General features: G+C 43.0%; 1 protein-coding gene across 6 annotated transcripts in view; it reads right to left on the bottom strand.

Moving 5' to 3' along the window:
* The window catches only part of Btrc (beta-transducin repeat containing E3 ubiquitin protein ligase), a 170,183-nt gene that overhangs the window by 6,279 nt on the left and 145,504 nt on the right, over window positions 1-18,400 (bottom strand). For all 6 annotated transcript variants that reach the window (XM_051146661.1, XM_051146663.1, XM_051146664.1 and 3 more), the window contains 8 exons: window positions 14,269-14,455; window positions 9,032-9,128; window positions 8,071-8,208; window positions 7,499-7,617; window positions 5,483-5,732; window positions 4,047-4,165; window positions 2,506-2,616; window positions 1,914-1,992 (listed from right to left, as the gene is read on the bottom strand). In XM_051146661.1, coding sequence (XP_051002618.1) covers window positions 1,914-1,992; window positions 2,506-2,616; window positions 4,047-4,165; window positions 5,483-5,732; window positions 7,499-7,617; window positions 8,071-8,208; window positions 9,032-9,128; window positions 14,269-14,455 — 1,100 coding nt within the window. The remainder of the gene's footprint in view (window positions 1-1,913; window positions 1,993-2,505; window positions 2,617-4,046; window positions 4,166-5,482; window positions 5,733-7,498; window positions 7,618-8,070; window positions 8,209-9,031; window positions 9,129-14,268; window positions 14,456-18,400) is intronic.

Below are 18,400 nucleotides of genomic sequence, written 5' to 3'. Positions count from 1 at the left end.
CAACTAACTCATAAAACGCCAACTAAGCAAGGTTATATAAAGCAGGCCAGGATTTTATAAGAGGTTGGGGACAAGGTGGGCCCATAGGAAGCATGATAGAATTGTCACATTCATGGCAATAATCTGTGGTCTTACTCTATAGTCCTAGCTGGCTTGGAATGCAAAGTTGACCAGGCTGACTCTGAATTTAGATCACCTTCCTCTGCCTCCCTATAGCTAGCTAGGTCAACAGCATGCACCACCACACCTGTCTCTGTATCAAAACTGTGAGCTGAATACTCTTTTGTTATTGCTGTTGTTTCGTTTTGGGAAACAGACCTTGCTATATAGTCTAGGCCCGTCTTGAACTCAAGATCCACTTCTCTTAGGCCCCTGAGTTCTGAAATTAAAGATACCCACCACCGTTCCCTACTTGTAAAGTTTGTTTCTTCCTTTTATAGATAGGTCCTCTTGCTGGGCATGGTGGCACACGCCTGTGATCTTATCACTCAGGGAGGCAGAGGCAGGTGGATCTCTGTGAGTTCGAGGCCAGCTTGGTGTACAAAGTGAGCCCAGGACAGCTAAGGCTACACAGAGAAACCCTGTCTTGAAAACAAACAAACAAACAACAAAAAACCCAGAACAAAACATAAGGTCTCTATAACCTAGACTAGCTCATAATCGTCTTGTCTGACTTTTTAAAAAAAGTTTATTAATTTATTTTATATACTGTGCTCTGCCTGTATGTATGCCTGCACGACAGAAGAGAGCATCAGATCACATTATAGATGGTTGTGAGCCATCATGTGGTTGCTGGGAACTGAACTCAGGACCTTTGGAAGAGCAGTCGGTGCTCTTAACCTCTAAGTCGTCTCTCTGGCGCCTTGCCTCACTTTTAATGTCTGGGACTATAGACACATACCAAAATGCTCAGTGCAAAAAGTACACATTTAAAAGACAAGCATGAAGAAAGCAGGAAATGCACATGTGTTGTTGAAAGAATGCATCAGATTTTAACTGTCTGGAAAGTGTGGCAATTCCCCTGCCCCAGCCTCTGTATGTTGAGATCACATGTGTGTGCCACCATATCCAGCTTAAGACAGGCAAAGCACCCTCTCCCCAGAGATGATACTTCCCGAATGTGGAATCAGAAGTCAGAACATGGGCTTTTAATGTTTCATCTTTTTCCTGGATTGTTCAAAAAGACATGTTTACTGTAGATGCACACACATCTAACTAAAGTGACATTTGTCAATCTGAGCCTTAGGCTTATAAGCATGGCAAAGAATCTAACACTTCTCAGCGGGTGGCGGACACATGCCCATGACCCCAGTGCCAGGGAAATGGAGGCAGAAGGACTGCAATTTCAACCCAGCCAGGGCTGCACAGCGAGGCCCTATTACAATGAAGAATTTGAAGGTGACATGTCTCCTTCTGACTCACTTCTCTCCCCAAGTGTCAGATGTTCAAACACGGGGTGGAAGGGATAGGAAAGAGGTGCTGGAGGCATTGCCTACTGAAAGAGCTGGCCAGGGGGTTCCATGGAGTCCCAGGGTACTTTTTGCAAGTACAGGCGTTCAGGTCCTTAGATTCTGGACAGGTTCCAATTTGAGTAATTATATTCTCTCCCTCAGTACCTCCTGCTGCTTCTGGTGGATACAGAACTCTTATTCACTTCCTGCACTACATGTGGGAGAGGTACTGTGCAGCTGTTAAGCAGCTGCCACAGGCCTTGCCATATATAGTCTCTAAAGCACTTTTGGATGAAAGGCACTATATAAACATAGTTTATTGTCACGTGTTGGTTGCCTTTCCACTTAGTAGGTTTTGTGAGAGTCTAACTATAAAATCCAGATCTGTATTCTGCAGCTCATTAACATTTAATTCTTCCCCCTACCTGCTTTTCAGCCCCCCTTTAACAATACGGCTCTTACCACAAGCGTCCGTAGACAGAGAGTCCCTGCAGGAGCACGGGGGTCCAAAGCAGCCATAAGATCCCACACTTTAATTTTTCTAAAGATCAAAGGGGACAAAAATCTTAGTTGGAAGCAAACTTAAGTGAAGATAAGGAAGAAGTCAGGGAAGAAATATGGCTGGTGACTACAGCTCACGGCAATCAGATGACTTTTCTGTCTGGGAGACTGGGTTCTCACATTCCCTCCTATAAGATCCACTTATGTGCCTGGCCTGCTACAGTGGATTTGTCTGGGTCTTTGCTTTATAGGGCAAACCAGACAAATATATAATCAGATAGCCAAAATAATAATCAATACAAATACAAAAAAAAATGACTGGGAAGAATATTTAGAAAACAGTAAGCAAAAGAGAGATGAATAGCAACTAAGCAACAATGTATATACTTTTTTGAGGCAAGGGAGTGTTACATTTAACACCACGAACCAGGAAGAAGGAAGACACAGGCCTGGGGAGGGAACCTAGGGCCTCGCACATGCTCAGCGCATGCTCTGCCACTGAACTACAACCTGAGCTCTTAGATTTGTTTTGTAATATTGTTAGCAAACTCACCCATCATAGGCCCCACTCACTATCCTTTTGTTATCAAATCGAATACAGCGTACCAATTCTTCATGGCCTTCTAACACTCGCAAACAAGCACCACACTCTATGTCCCACAATCTGGAAGAGAAAATTGAGTCAAGTAAAATTTCATGGATTTTTATTTTGTTTTGTTTTTGAGACAGGGTTTCTCAGTGTAGCCCTGGCTGTCCTGGATCTTACTCTGTGGACTAGGCTGGCCTCAAACTCACAGAGATCCGCCTGCCTCTGCCCAGTTCTGGGATTAAAGGAGCACCTGGCTCATGGATTCTTTTTTTAAGCCTTGAATATCACAATGTATTTCAAACATCTTTTAAAAATTCACAAAGAGGTCTGAAAAAATGGCTCAGTGGTTAAGAGCTCTGATTCCCAGCATCCACATGGTAGTTCATAATCTTGTAACTCCAGTTCCAGAAGATCAAACACACGCTTTTGACCTCCTTGGACCTTAGGCACACATGTGGTGTAAATATACACAGAGCCAACAGTCATATACAAAAGATAGAAGTATATTTTAAAAATTCACAAAGATCAGACACTCATATATAAAAGTATATTCTTTCCTTCCTTCCCTCTCTCTTCTTTCTTTCTTTCCTTCCTTCTTTTCCTTCTTTCTGAGACAGGGTTTCTGTGTGTAGCTTTGGCTGTCCTGGAACTTGCTTTTTGACCAGGCTGGCTTCAAAACCCATGTCAATCCGCCTGCCTCTGCCTCCTGCGCGTGCTGGGATTAAAGGTGTGCGCCACCAACACTTGCTTGAAACCAGATTCGTCTAGGCAGGAGCTCAAGGTACAGTTGCTTAGGAAGGAGATGAGTAGCTTGAGAGTGCTGCTTTCTGAAGTCACCCCAAGAACGTGACACACTATACAGTGACCTCTCACTCTCATATGGTACCTCCACCTCTGCTGGAGGACACTGCAGTCACCATACAACAGAAAGGCAAGCACGGATCACAGGAAGTCGGCTGCGGTAGGGTTAATGCTTTAGCCCAATCCCAGTGATTTCCACGAATGCCAGGTTTCATATACAGCACATCTAGCTCTTCTTTCATTTTCCCTCAGGCGTTGAAGGAAAAGAGAGGACAGATAAAATTTCCAAATTCTAACCATCTCTCTGTCATTCATCTTTATAAGGGTAAAAATACAAAAAGTACACAGACTTGTGCAACCTTCATATTTAAGGACAGCCACCTTTCTGCCCAAGTACTGTATTAAAGCAAAAAGTTATCATTTCTAGCAGAGAAGCAAATCTTTTTTTTCTTTATGTTTTCAACAACAGTGGCATGGAGAAACGGCATTATTTATTAGCATTTTCAACTGCAGGCAACACATCACCAAAAGGCTTTTCTGTGCTGCCTCTCTTGTAGGGCAAATTTTTGACCTGTAATAGCTACAGAAAGGAGACATATATGATTATAAACACAAGACAGTTAGTTAAAGACCATGAGCTCTGTGTACAATGGTACCTAGGCAGGTGATGTGGATGCATTCTGGGAAAGTCAGCTGCTGCTCACCTGATGGTGTTGTCAGACGAGCCACTCACCACCAGCCTGTCTCTGTACTGCAAACAGGCGATGCCACGTTTGTGTCCATTTAGGGTCCTTACAAATTCACAAGTACTTGTGTTCCACACCTGAGACAGAAAAATGACAACTGAGCAGTTGATCAGGTACTTCTACCAGTAACAACGAGGTACTGGGTAAGCAGAAAACAGGAGTCATTAGAGGATGCCGCCAATGTCTCAAAGAAACAGCAATACAGAGCTGGAGCAAGTTTGAGCTCTAATAACCTGGGACTAATGAGAAGGTGGCTACTGTGACAGACAATGCGCCACACTGACTTACTCTTACAGAGTTAGTCTCTTTAAGGAGTATTTTTCGTGTATGTGTACACTTAGTGTCCTCCTGAGCTCCCTCCCACCTTACGTTTTTTAGAGATGTATTTATTACTTTTATGCAGGAATCCAGAGGCCAGAAGCTGGGTCACTTGGAACTGGAAGTGGTTTTGAGACACAATTTACGTGCTAACAACTAAATTCAGGTCCTTTGCAAAAGCAGTACACTGTCTTAACACACTGAGCCACCTCACCAGCCCCCAGCCTTATTCTTTGAGACGGGGTCTTTGAGCACAAAGTTGACTGATCTGGCTAAAATGGCTGCCAGTGAGCACCAGAGATTTGCTGCCTTTGCCTCCAGATCACAAACTTATGGTGCCACATCTGGCTATCACATGGCTGCCAAGAACCTGAACGCATGTTCTCATGCTAGTGTGGTAAGGACTTCATCAACCTGGCCATTTCGTTGGCTCCAGTATGTCTATATGTATTTTTAGAAAGATTTATTTATTTATTATTATGTATTCAGCACTCTGGCTGCTTGTACACCTGCATGCCAGAAGAGGCCACCAGATCTCATTATAGGTGGTTGTGAGCCACCATGTGGTTGCTGGGAATTGAACTCAGGACCTCTGGAGGAGCAGTCAGTCCCTTTAACCTCTGAGCCATCTCTCCAGCCCCCTGTATATTTTCTTGAACTTAAACTTGCACTTGATTTCCTCACACTCACAGTAATTGCCGTCATCAGTGTCAGTGTTATCGTCTTTCCATGCACACTAGGAAAGTGGTCCTACCATTAAGTTATGCCTCCATTTACCATTTTGTTTTTTGTGTTTTGTTTTGGTTTTTGTGAGACAGGATTTCTCTGTGTTAGCCTTGGCTGTCCAGGACTTGCTTTGTGTGCCAGGCTGGCCAAGAACTCACAGCCATCAGCCTGCCTCTGCCTCTGAGTGCTGGGATTAAAGGCGTGCGCCACCACGCCCGGCTTTCCATTACCATTGTTTATAGAAATAAAAATTGTATTTAATATTACATTGTTCTACAATAATGCTCCTGTATACAGTTGCCCTTAATCACACTTTCACACAAACTCCTTACTGAAAAGTAGCCTATTACCTTTATGGTTCTATCTCCAGATGCAGAAACGATGTACTTGTCATCAAAGTCTACAACATTGACCGCAGCTCGGTGTCCCACCAGCACCCTCCTGAGGGTGATGTCAGTTGGGGAAGCCATATCCCATACAGCAATGGAACGATCTTTGGAGCAGGTCACCATCATGCCATTATTGAAGCGTAAGTGCAGAACTGCTTCACAATGGTGAATCAGTGTGTTGAGCATCTCACCTGCGTTTACATCCCACACTCTGAAAAGGACACCGGGAGTGAGGCAGGACTTAAGACTACAGTGCACGGCCTCTTTTCACCATGGAGCTTATCATCATTACCTCCCCACTTTCTTTTTTATTTGAGGCAGGGTTTCTCTGTGTAGCTTTGGCTGTCTTGGAACTCACTCTGTAGACCAGGACAGCCTTGAGCTCACAGAGATCCGCCTGTTTCTGCCGGGACTAAGGGCGTGCACCACCATTCCTGGCTCACCCACTAATTTCATGGCAAGTGTGTTGTGCTCTTTCTTTGAAGCACCAAGGTAGAGTACACACGGAGCAAGAGAAGGTGGTGCAGACAAAGAGGAAAAGCAGAGCCTAGCGGTGCTTCCTGGGTAGAACCTTAACATGGGAATGCTGGTCACAGTATAGTGCTCGGGGCTGAGGATGTGCTCACTATCACCTGGTAACTTGCCCCAGGTTTTCGGATTATTACTCTAACCTTGATATTCAATAGAAGACTCTGTAAACTAGGAATTTAATTAGGAACATCAGTAAGATCTGTCCCAATGACTGCACCGTGGCCAAGATGTCCTGCCACAGACTTAGCAATGTGGACTTGACTCTGACTTCCCTAAACGTTTAGTTTTCCACCTGGTCCAGGGCCAGGATTACAGAAACCTTAAGTCCTAGGCTCCACTTCTGTGTTTTTTAGGGCAAGGTCGTCTAGATGGGCCCTCCCTCCCACTCTAAGTCTGTGCTTTCAGAGCAATGGGGACCCATGGGTTGCTTGGGAACTGTGTCATGATGGAATAACCTTGATTATTCTATTTTTGCATACTGATTTTGTTTTTTAAAGCATTTTATTTCCCTTTTCCAGTTTCTCCTCCTTTTGCAAAGTTATTTTTTACGCTGCAGTATTGCTAAGAGGTAGAGTGCTGCTTAGTATGCTAAGCCCTGGGTTCAATGCCAACACTGCCAAGACAACAAACAAGCAAACCTCATTTCCCTCACCCCCTACATGACCTAAGCGTTCACAGGGCTCCAGCTCCTGTGAGGCACTCCACTCCACAGCAAGGATAAGAGCTAACTGCCAGCGACTGCAAGGACTGGGTCTGCTTGAAAAGGCAGCTTTTCCTATTTACAGGGAATAACTTTAGAGAATTTAACCATGCAGTTAACTGTCTTTATTCCAGTTTTCTTTTTTTAAAGTTACTTTTGATATATTATGTTTGCTAAATCCTTTAGCTTAAGGTGAGATTCCTGCAGGTTTCCAGCAGCGTGGCTGGTGCCCTGAGCTCGGGCTACACTGGACTCCAGCAGCACGATGGCTGTGTCATCAAATCACCAATGCCTCTGGAAATTGAGGGCCCCTCCCTGAGTGAAGCTCGCAATTAAACACTGTGGGGACAGCAGGCAGGAGTGAGCCTGCTCACCTGTATGCACTTGGAAGAGCCCATGCATGCCTGCACTGCAGCTACAATCACTTGAGATAGGCCTCACTCCCTCCCCGCCATTCCCATGAGGTGGCCTCATAAGGAATGCAAGGCTTCCCACAGATTGGAGAACGTTCCTCTGAGAGGTGCTTCTCCAAATTAGAATCTGTGTGTAGCTTCTTAAATGTGCCAAAGTAGAAATCTACCCAATAGTTCCAAAATCAAGTGCTTGGTTCTAGAGTGACAAGGGACTGACCGGAAGCTGACAGCTTATTCTTTAGTTTCAGAAATGTGTTCACGAAGATGTATAAAAGTACTGTGACAGAAAGTGGAGGGTTTTGGAGTTCAAAAAGAGTAGCTGAAATTTCCTACCTGACGGTGGAATCTGACGACCCGGTTATGATCACTCTCTCATCATACTGGAGACACAGGACCGAGCCTGTGTGGCCTGTGAGAATCCGCTTGCATTCCAATGTGCTTTTATCCCAGATCTAGGGTGGCAAATGAGATCCTTTTGATCACTGTCATAATGGGGTGCTGTGGAGACTTGCTGTTCTCTACATGCATGATCCCCCAAACATCAAAGCCCAGAGAGGGCAGAACTGCATTCTGTCCTCCAGGTAGACTAAGCACCTGGGTGTGCTGACTGGAGTTGTAACGCTAACTTTATCCTTTTCATTACGGTGGAGAGCAGCCTATAATTATCACCAGCTTCCGTCAGTGCACCTATGGCCGGGACTCAGCCCTGGGACTATCTATTCCTATGAAGACCTGGGGAGAAGCAGACACTTGCCCTTTCAGGAAAGGATTTTGGCTTTGGTGCTGGAACCAATCTAAAATTCTTACTTCCTAAAAACAACACTTGGGTTAGGCTTCAGATCGCTTTATGAATGCAGTCACCCCTACTCCCCACTATGCTCCTCAACTGAAGAAACTTCATTTACCTTGATTGTGTTGTCTCGAAGGCCGCTTACTATTTTCTGGTCATCATACTGTAAACAGTAAACTCCTTTGCTTGTTTCACTTCGGCAGTGGATTCTCTGTAAACTATGTCGTCCACATCTCCAATTGGATTCTATTGTCTGAAAAAGGAGGATTCAAAGAAGCAGTTAATTAGGAAAGAACTCAGACCAGTGGCTCAGTGTGTTACTCTATGGCAATGGTTCTCAACCTGTGCATCAAGACACCTTTGGGGGAGGGGAGTGAAGGACCCTTTCACGGGAGTCTCTTAAAACCACTGGAAAACACAGGCATTTCCAACTTCTAACAGTAGCAAAACTACGGTTATGAAGTAGCAACAAAAGTAACTTTATGGTTGGGGGTCACCACACCCTGAGGGGCTCCGCTTTAGGAAGGCTGAGAACCACTGCTCTATGGGATACACACAACTAAAAGCTGAAGGGTAGACACTATGTGGCACTGTGTGCTCGGTGCTTTTCTTCTTTTTTTTTTTTTTAAACATTTTATTTAATTTTAATTTATGTGCATTGGTGTAGCGGTGCCAGATCTTAGAGTTATAGACAGTTGCGAGCTGCCATGTGGGTGCTGGGAATTGAACCCGGGTCCTTTGGAAGAACAGGCAATACTCTTAACCACTGAGCCATCTCTCCAGCCCCGCTCGGTGCTCTTCTTAAGATGCAGTATCCATGCCTCACTGGTGCTTTAGGAAGGTGGCAACCTTTCTCTCTGGTCCTCTCATCTATTTATCAGTAAACAAAGGGCTTAAAGCTCCACAAAACTGACTGGGAATTTTCTGTACTTTATCAACCTTTTTCTAGTAAAGACACTGATTCTTAACTCACACTGAAAACTTTAATGTGTTTTCTGTAATAATACTGTTACAACTTAAACAGACTAGTGATTTCCTACCACCCAGAAAAAGTCCAGAAACACTTTGGTTCTTACCTCAATATCTTGTATAATTTTAGGGTAAAGTGCTCTGTAAAAGGAGTTGGGAGGAGCATTCTCATCAGGAGGTTTGTTTTTGAATAAGTACTGTCCCCTGAAAAACAAATATTTACCAATAAAGATCATAAATCCACTTAAAAGAAGCTTTATACCTTTTCAGTGTTTTAGTTACCACTCCACATAACTTGATTAGCTAGCCTGGTAAGGCATGATGGCAAGGTGGTTTTAGGAGCCCTGTGTCAAACGTTAACCTCCTGGAGTCTAAGGAACCTGACCAACATTGATTCCAGTGCAGAACATCAGAGTTCCGAGGCCTCTGAGATATGTTATGTTGATACAAGTATTCGCGGGATTCATCTACTGGTCTGTTAGGCTTCTGCACATTTACTGCTTTTATCGTTTGACAATAACGGTCATTCTTCTCGCTAATAATACTAATACTACTTTTCTCCCTTGGTACTGGGTTGAACCCAGAGCTGTGAGCACATAGGGTGCAATAGCTTACCACTCTACCAGTGTGCTGCTTTTGAGCTAACACAGGCCGCTGAGTCAAGTTGTGTCAGGGTCAGAGGAAGCCTAGCATGCTGGGTAACAGCAATGCTTCTGTCATGGAGATGAAGCTTCTAATTACTTATCGCGGGTAAGGTGTGCTAGCCGACTGCTTAGTCACCAGGGCTATTCCTGCTCACTGTGGCAGTTCTCCAAAAGAGGCAATTCAGTTCTTGTAAGAGAAACAAAGAACTGCATGAATGTCCGTCGGCAGGAAGGGAAGAGGTGAGAACAAAGGCGGAGCACAGCATGCCATCATGAGTGAGGTAGGGAGCTGGCTTTCAGCAGTGTGTTCCTATGTGCACACACAGATGCATTTCCTGACTTTCTCTGACTCCAGCAAGCAGCATGTTAGTAGCATCTCCTTCCTTATGACAGCACATCTCGGAATACTCACATCCTAAGCTAAATTGCTACACCCCCCCCCCCAAAAAAAAAAGGTAAATGGCAATCACTTCCTGCTGGGTAAAAATTTTAATTCCTTATCCTGAAGTTAAGAACCCACCAAACACGGTGTGGAAGCTAGTAAAGCCGCTCTGGGTGTTCTCACTGCTGTTCTCACTGGCACTGTGCCTTGTAAAGTGAAGATAGGCAGAAATGCCTCTGAGTGTAATCCTGGCACCAGAGAAATCATGTTTTCTCTGGGCCAGTCATCCACTTGTGCCTCTATAGCTCCATTACAATATAATTAATTGTTTGATGTCTCCAGGAGAGCTTCTCCCCTGCCCTCTCCCTATTATACACCTTGAAAATTAGTTGAGAAAATCTCCTGTCAGGAAGGCAGTTGGCTCTGGTGCCTGTCTTAATACAAAAAAGAGACTCTACAATGGGAGGGAGAAGACAATGTTTCATTTTAAGGATGACTGTGAAATGGGATACACCAACATGAAGGGTAAGTAAGCTACTTTGAGAAATAATTCTGGATCAGCGGCATCCTTCTCTGAACAGTTTGATTATGTAAATACTTTGCATGCAGATGAGACTTTTAACTATTGTTTCTCCAGTGCCCACCATTCCTGAGATTCTTGTCTTCCTTTGAGTCTCTGCCACCACTAGAAGGCCACTTTAGGATTTTCCTCACATCCAATGATACTTTCTCTATATTCTCAGAAAATAGGACTTGAATGAATTTCTAATCTTGTTTTCTATCCCACTGCTTTTTATCATTCCTTACAAAGGTATATTCATTCCTCCAAATAAAAAAGATGCTACCGAGGAGTGGCTAGGCACCGAGAACTGGCTTCTGGGTCTGTATCTGTTTTAAGTCAAAAGCTTTTATGGTGTCTGTTCTCTGACAACAGGGACCACTTCTATGAGAAACGCCTGGTACCTAGGAGAATGTGAGTGCCTGATAAATGTGAAATACTAAATTTAGAATGTTATCATAAAATGTGATCTCCTGATTAAGAAAATGGACTTTTCCCAAGTGGTCTTTTATCATCCTTGTAAGAGTTACCATTACTGAATAGAGAGCATTATCTAGTGTTATTTAAGAGAGAAAACTGCAAAGTTCATGTCCTAGGGGCAAACTGTCAAATCCATGTAGGTATAAAATATAACAGCAAAGTGAAAGTTAAATCTTGGTGACTCAAATTGTTCTAGGAAGACTATATTTACTTGTATACTTTTGAAAAGAAGAAATTGGAGGCATTTTCAAAGACACCCATATGGGGAAAAGAATAACACAGAAAGGCTTTAACACAGAGGGCTTGTAAAGGTAACTTCTAAAACTAATAATGAGCTGAGCACAGATACGCACACCTTTAATCCTTGCACTCAGGAGGCAAAGGCAAGAGCGTCTTTGTTGAGTTTGAGGCCAGCCTGGTCTACAAAGTGAGTTCCAGGACAATCAGGGCGACACGGATTGTAGCCTGTTTTCAAAGGAAGGGAAAGAGGGAGGAAGAGAGGGAGGGAATGGCAAACTGCTTATAAAATTCTTTATTTTTCTGAAGAAGGGAGAATTTGGCACGTTCCTGTAATCCCAGCACTCCGAAGGCTGAGGCTGGAGGGCTGTGATCAAGCTGGGCTATGAAGCAAGGCCCTGTCTCAACACTACTACCATCCAGACACAAAGACAACAGACAAAAGGGAGGCACAACTATCACCACGGGACACTAAACAGACACTCCAAAGCACACAAGTACTTGGATTTACCAAGTTATATCAAATTCTATCAACGTGATCAAGGACATGGGGATCTGGCCATAAAGCCGAAGGACTTGCCAAGAGCGGGAGGGGTTCAGAAGCTGAGGAGAGAGAAACCGTGGTGCTAACTGCATGAGTGCATCTCAGTTCTATCTTCAAGGACTTGTTTTTTAAGATTTATTTGTTTCTTATGAACACAATGCTCTGCCTGCATGTATGCCTACATGCCAGAAAAGGGTATCAGAAAACATTATAGATGGCTGTGAGCCATCATGTGGTTGCTGGGAATTGAACTCAGGACCTCTGGAAGAGCAGCCAGTGCTCCTAACCTCTGAGCCATCTCTCCAGCCCTCAAGGACTCTTTTAAAAGGCTAAAAACTGGACTGGGATATAACTCAGGAGTAGAAAACTTGACTAACATGTGTAAAAGCCTGTTTGATTCCAGGCACCACAAAATTTATTGGGTGGGGGGAGGCCAAAATAAAAATATCTTTTCAATTAGGATTTTTTTGTTTTGTTTTGCTTTTTGAGACAGGGTTTCTCTGTGTAGCCTTGGCTGTCCTGGACTCACTTTGTAGATGGAACAGCCATCTACATGCCTCTGCCTCCAGAATGCTGCAATTACAGGCATGTGCCACTGCACCCACTCTCAATGAGGATTACTTTTTATTACTGTCTTCATCACTAGCATAAAAGAGCCCCATTTAGGACCAACCCTTAGCAGAAGTCTACGCTTCCATCTGCATTTACACATGCAAACAGCGCAAAGGCCGGGTCGGCCTCTCCTTGCCTTCAAGACAGGCTACTCTTTATGATGAAAGCTACTCTTCTCTTACACTATAAACGGAAACAGAGTATATTTTAACAGGGGCATGAAGTCTTTTCAGCTAAGAATTGAGTTTTTAAAACTGAGACTTAAGGCTTGAATTATCTGGAGGAGAGTTTCTTTGCTCTCCTAAAGGATAGAGGATCTTCTCAGACACCCTAAAAATTTCCCCTAAGTGCACAGCTGTGAGCTTCATTTCTAAAGCTGGTCTTGGACTCAGCAAATGATGGGTGGGCCCTGAAAGCCATACTCAGTAGCTACCACAGTACGAAAGCAGTAAAGTAAGCAAAGGCAGTTTCTACTTTCCCACACAGAAAGGAGAAGAAAAACACCTGAAAGAAAAAAGACTAAGTCCCAGATTACAGTTATATAGCAAGAACACTGCTAGCGTTTGGATTCCGGGCCTGAGTGGGCGGGTACAGGTGTTTGAGTCTTCCTCACAACTCACACGACAGAGGCTTCTGAAGCGCTTGCCAGAATACTCAGGTCAACCTATTCACGAGTCCATGAGTTTCAAGGATGCAAAAGCGAGAGAGCCAAGCATAACTTTATGAAAATCTGAAGGAAGGCTGACTGTGAGTATTTAGTTCTCTCTCTTCCTGCCTCAGTTGCCTTACTTGCTGGGATTACAGGGATGGACCACCTAGCTAAATGAAGATTTGTTTTTGCTTACAATGTTGACGGCTCAACCTAAAGCCTTGTATTTACAATGCAGGCACCTGCAGTCCTCAACTTTTTTTTAAACTTGCTTGAGACAGGGTCATGCTATAGAGTTAGGGGGGGCCTGATTCATGCTAGCCTCCTTCCTCTGCTTAGCAAGCCAGGCCCCACAGTGGCAAGGCGGGCTTTCCTTTAGCACTCTTAACTGTTTGTATGTGACTTCAGACACAAACAGATCCCTCCCCCCCCAAAAAAAGTTACTATTGAAGGCAATCATTGAGCGCACTTGCCTATTATCATTTTTACCAAATATACTTAATAACTTACTTAATGAATTATTCATAACTGACTTGCTTATAGTGACAGTCTAGAGACACACTCTGAGGCAAAATTCTATAAAGAAAAGCATCTTCAAGAAGTTTTAATGAAATAATGCCACTGTGTTTGGGGGAATACCACTGGTGAAGTCTTTTAGGCCAGCTGACTACATAACGCCTTCGGGAATTCATAATTAAACACGCAAATCTAAAGAAACATACAAGTTTTAAGATGAAACAATGATTGATACTAATTCCACTTTTCATTCATTCTTTCTGGTAGCTATAATTTTATTCTACTTGGGCTTAAAAATTAATTTTTGATTACAAAGGCGATGAGACATTAGAAGTGGGAACTAAATAAAGCCTTATAAAGAACACTTCCCCAGAAGAGGAGGAAACAAGAGCAGATATTTCTACCTGACTCAAAGCTATCTTTCCTGCCATAAAAATTACCCCTCAGCCTTTTTGCAAAATTCCAATTTCTGTCCAGAAAACAGAATGCTTGAATTAGGAGGGTGGTCGGTGGTCAGCTTTTCTTTTGCAAAATATGCCATCTTATGACTGACTGGTCAGACGGAAACTTAGTGAGCACACACAACAATTCTCTTATATTTTTAGCTATCAATCAGCACAATGACTACAAATGATGAAGTAGCCTCAGTGGCTACCAGCACTCCCCAGTGTTCAGCGGCCAGGCCTGGGATGCTGCGGTAGGAGGAAGGTTAAAGGCTCACCACCCTCTGCGCTCTGCCAGGCCTCGCCACAGGGAGTCTGTCCTGACCATCCTCTCGATGAGCTTCTTCCACAGCATGCCGTCCGACGTCACGCGGTACCATTCCTTGCATACAAGCTCAGCAGCGCACAGTGATTTGGCGTCCAAATATGACAGAATGCTCTCAGCAATATGGTCCAGACCCCGTGCTTCGGTGAGGGGAGGAAGCACAGAAAAAGAACAGAGCGGGGTGCTGAGCAATTTTTCACAGAAAGCCCTCTAAAAGCGCAGCACATGCTGTTAGATGAAGGCACACCACTTCCCTAGTGTGGTTCAGCCTCTTTCTCAGACAGAGACTTGGGTAAAGTGAGTGTCAACGATTTTTCCATAAGGTTGCAGAAATGAACAGTATTTTCCATCTCCTGTTAGATAAGGAAGTTAAAGCTAACAACTAGCAAACCTCCCAAGACATTAAAAATAAAAAGGAGTCCAGAAAACAGTTCACATCTATCTATATGGATTTCCACACTAGGGGATGTTCTACGGATGGCATCTCAAACTCAGTGATTCAGACCCCCCGAAATCCTGATATTAGGTCCATTTCTCATTCTGTTCTATTACTGCTGTAGTTCCAAAGCTATTCAATGAAAGAAATATCCTTTAAATGTACTGGGGAGAGGCTGCAAGTCAGGCCGTTCTGGGACATGGAGTGTGGGCATGCAGACAGTAGAGAAGTAAACATATGGTGCAGAAACATCCTGTGAGGAGAGACACACAGGGATATTAAGGTTCAAAGATGAGTTTGGTTGCACGTGTTAAAACAAAACTATTTTACTGCTATAAAACCTAAGTGACAGTTGACCAAAAATGGAAAAAAAAAATCTTACCAATAAATAACAAAGGTAGCATTTCAAAGGAAAACCCAGCAAGCGGCTCCTGGGTGATGCAAAGCAATGTGCCCCCCAGTTAAAGCTCTCTACTACCAAATAAACATCAGAGCCTCAGTGGAAAAGAGCCTGTCAAGCAGGATGGCCACCCTAACGGCACGTCTGCCATTGCTGTTCTAAGTTCACAGGTCAGAGAAAACCCTTCAAAATTAGTTATCTTTGAGGTTTTCTGGAGGCTCAAAAGTTGAGAAGGATTCATTCAGTCTGTCTTCTGCAGGCATGAACTGAAAAGGACCAACAACATGCATTTTACTTTGTGTATTTCCCCTGAATCATATGGAGACACACTTGGATGCCATTAGCAACAATCCAAATATGCTTATTAAACATTATTCTAATTATAAAAATTGTACGGATATCTGTCACATTTTCCAGCAGACTTGGGAAAGGAAGCTTTAAATGGATCTTGTTTGGCTGGCATCACATGTTCATATTTAAGCATAAGCAGATGGAGGCATCCATCACCTAACTCTTATTAAAGGAATATGACTATAAGCCAATTAACGATAATAAACAGTTCTTTATACAAAATACAATGATGATGCGTTTCCTAAATCTTTTATATTTAAACTTTCTACAACACCTAAAGTTTCCAAAAGGCATTCTTACATTTTTAATGGCTGCCATCAAATTGCTCCTGATCTTTACAATGTACCAGTAATAAGTCGCTGGAAGTAATTTCACCTAGCACTCCTAACAAAACCATTACATTAATGGATTATAGGCAATTTTTGAAGTAGTTTGGTTTACTAAATGCAGCCAGATGGTGTAGGTTTAGAAATTTAAATGGCTGTTAAGCATTAGACATGATTAAATACCACATAGCCTGGTCAGCAGATATGCACTAGGGATCAGTATTAGGCAAAATACACTGGTCCAATCAACCCCGGTTCGATTCTTAGTGTCTAAGATTGAGACAGTAGCAGGTCTCAACGACTGGAAGAAAACAACAATAGGTTTAGACAAAGAAAACTGCTTGCCTATGGCTAGAAAAAAAATCCAGTATGTTACAAGGGAGCAAAAATCTATTTTATTTAGCAACGAATATAGGCACAATTCAGGTCTCCCGCCCCCAACAGGGTTTCTCTGTGTATCCTTTGCTGTCCAGGACTCACTTTGTAGACCAGGCTGGCCTTGAACTCACAGCGATCTGCCTGCCTCTGCCTCCTGAGTGCTGGGATTAAAGGCGTGCCCACCACGTCAGCACAATTCAGTTTTTAAAGTGGTTATTCAGAACATGCAAATAAACATTTAATTTTAAAAGATAATTTTAATTTTAGAAAAACAAAAATTTTAAGAAATAGCTGGTAAGGATGAAGAAAGGCAGTGGAGGCAGTTCTGAAGTGGCTATCAGCTAGTGCATATTCTCAGAGGGGAGCCTGTCAGCATGTCCCAATGCCCTTTCAAAGTGACACTGGTTGTGGAGGTGCACAGTTGCAATCCCTGGGGGATGCGGCAGGGGGGATGCTGACAGTCTAAGGCCAGCTATGTTACACAGCCAAACAGCCCATGCTTTAGGGCAGCAGCTGAGGGTAGTGGCAGAGTGCTTATACAACACCAAAACCAAAGCACCCATAAAACAACAAACAAAACCAACAACCAACAAACAAATCATGCCACGCTGAAACGTCTTCTCATACTCCTTAATATAGCAGTTCTACTTTGGGTGTTTTTCTTCTGAGGCTGTCTATAAGATTAATACATAAAAATGCCCATCATGGTTTAACTTACAAGGAAGAAAAATTAATGAAGGGGTTAAATAAGTGTTCACCATTGCAAAAAGTACTATAGGAACTAAAATCTTTTAAAAGAACACACACTTAGGAAAAGATATCTTAACATATTTAATAAAAATATACTGGGAAGATATATTTTTTAAAAGTTTCAAGCCAGGTGTGGTGGTGCACACTATAAATCCCAGCACTCAGGGAAGAAGAGGCAGGTAGATTGCTGTGAGTTCGAGGCCTGCCTGGTCTAGGACAGCCACCGCCAGACAGAGAAACCCTGTCTCAAAAAACAAAAATATAAACAAACAAAAAAAGTTGTAAAAAACAGACTCCAGATCTATAGGGAAATAAACATATAATCAGAACTTTATAAGAAAAACTAGATACACTGTGACAAAGAGCTCTCTGGGTGGTAGAGTTCCGGGCACCTGTAATTTTGTATTTTATATTTTGTGTGTATGTGTGTTTACATATGTGTGAATGGAAGCCACTGAGCCCCAGGGATCTGTCTACATATGCCTCCCCAGGGATGGGACTGCAAATCATGCACCCCCTCTTCAGCTTTTTTATGTGGACCTAGGGGATCAAACTCATGCCCTCAGCTAGCATGGCAAATACTTTCTTTCCAGTCCATATATATTTGAATTTCCTCAAATTTTATAGAACCATCAAAACCAGTCAAAACAGAAAAACATCCCCAAACAAGCCCTGACAGCCTAGTTAACCCTAGGAATGTGAGGCCCATACAACAACTTCCTATTTCCTGTGCTTTGCAGGGTTCACCACTAAAGAGGGGGGAGGGGGCAGATGCTCTGGAGATGTTACTTAGTGGTAGAGTATTTACCTAGTTTATACAAGATTCAGGGTTGACTTCATGTCTACACAAACTTCCCTCCTCCAGGGATTGGGGATGCACACCAGTAGCAGTGTGCTCTGCCCTCTACAAACAAGACCCCAGTTTGATCCGCAGAAAAACCATAGTATTCTTTCAAGTGTCTCTCATGTAGGCATGTGTGCATGTGTGACACACATGCATCAAAGATTGAGATATCCTTTCTAAAATACTAAGGAATGTTTTTTAAACTAATTCTTACTATTTAAGTATTTTGTTATGGGTTATAGTAGAAGCTGATGCAGGGGGCCGTGGTTTTTTAGCCAGCCTGAGCTAGGCAGAGAGACTCTGTCTCAAACAAACAAATAAACATACATTTTTGTTGCTAAAATTCCCATTTCAAATCCAAGTACATGAAAGAAAGTGAAAGTAAAACATATTATAAAAGTCATGCCTCAAATCAGGTAACACTTAAGGGGAAAAATGATTTGGAACTGCAGATAGGTTAGACAAAAAAAGGCTGAGCAGAAGGACTTAAAACAAGGAAACAAAGTAAAATGTTTTTTATTTGTTTGGTTTGGTTTTTTGAGACAGGGTTTCTCTGTATACAGGGTTTCTCTTGGCTGTCCTGGACTCAATTTGTAGAAG

Source organism: Acomys russatus, chromosome 5 (genome assembly GCF_903995435.1).
Source record: "Acomys russatus chromosome 5, mAcoRus1.1, whole genome shotgun sequence".
NCBI lineage: Eukaryota > Metazoa > Chordata > Mammalia > Rodentia > Muridae > Acomys > Acomys russatus.
This window is presented reverse-complemented; position numbering and strand designations above follow the sequence as displayed.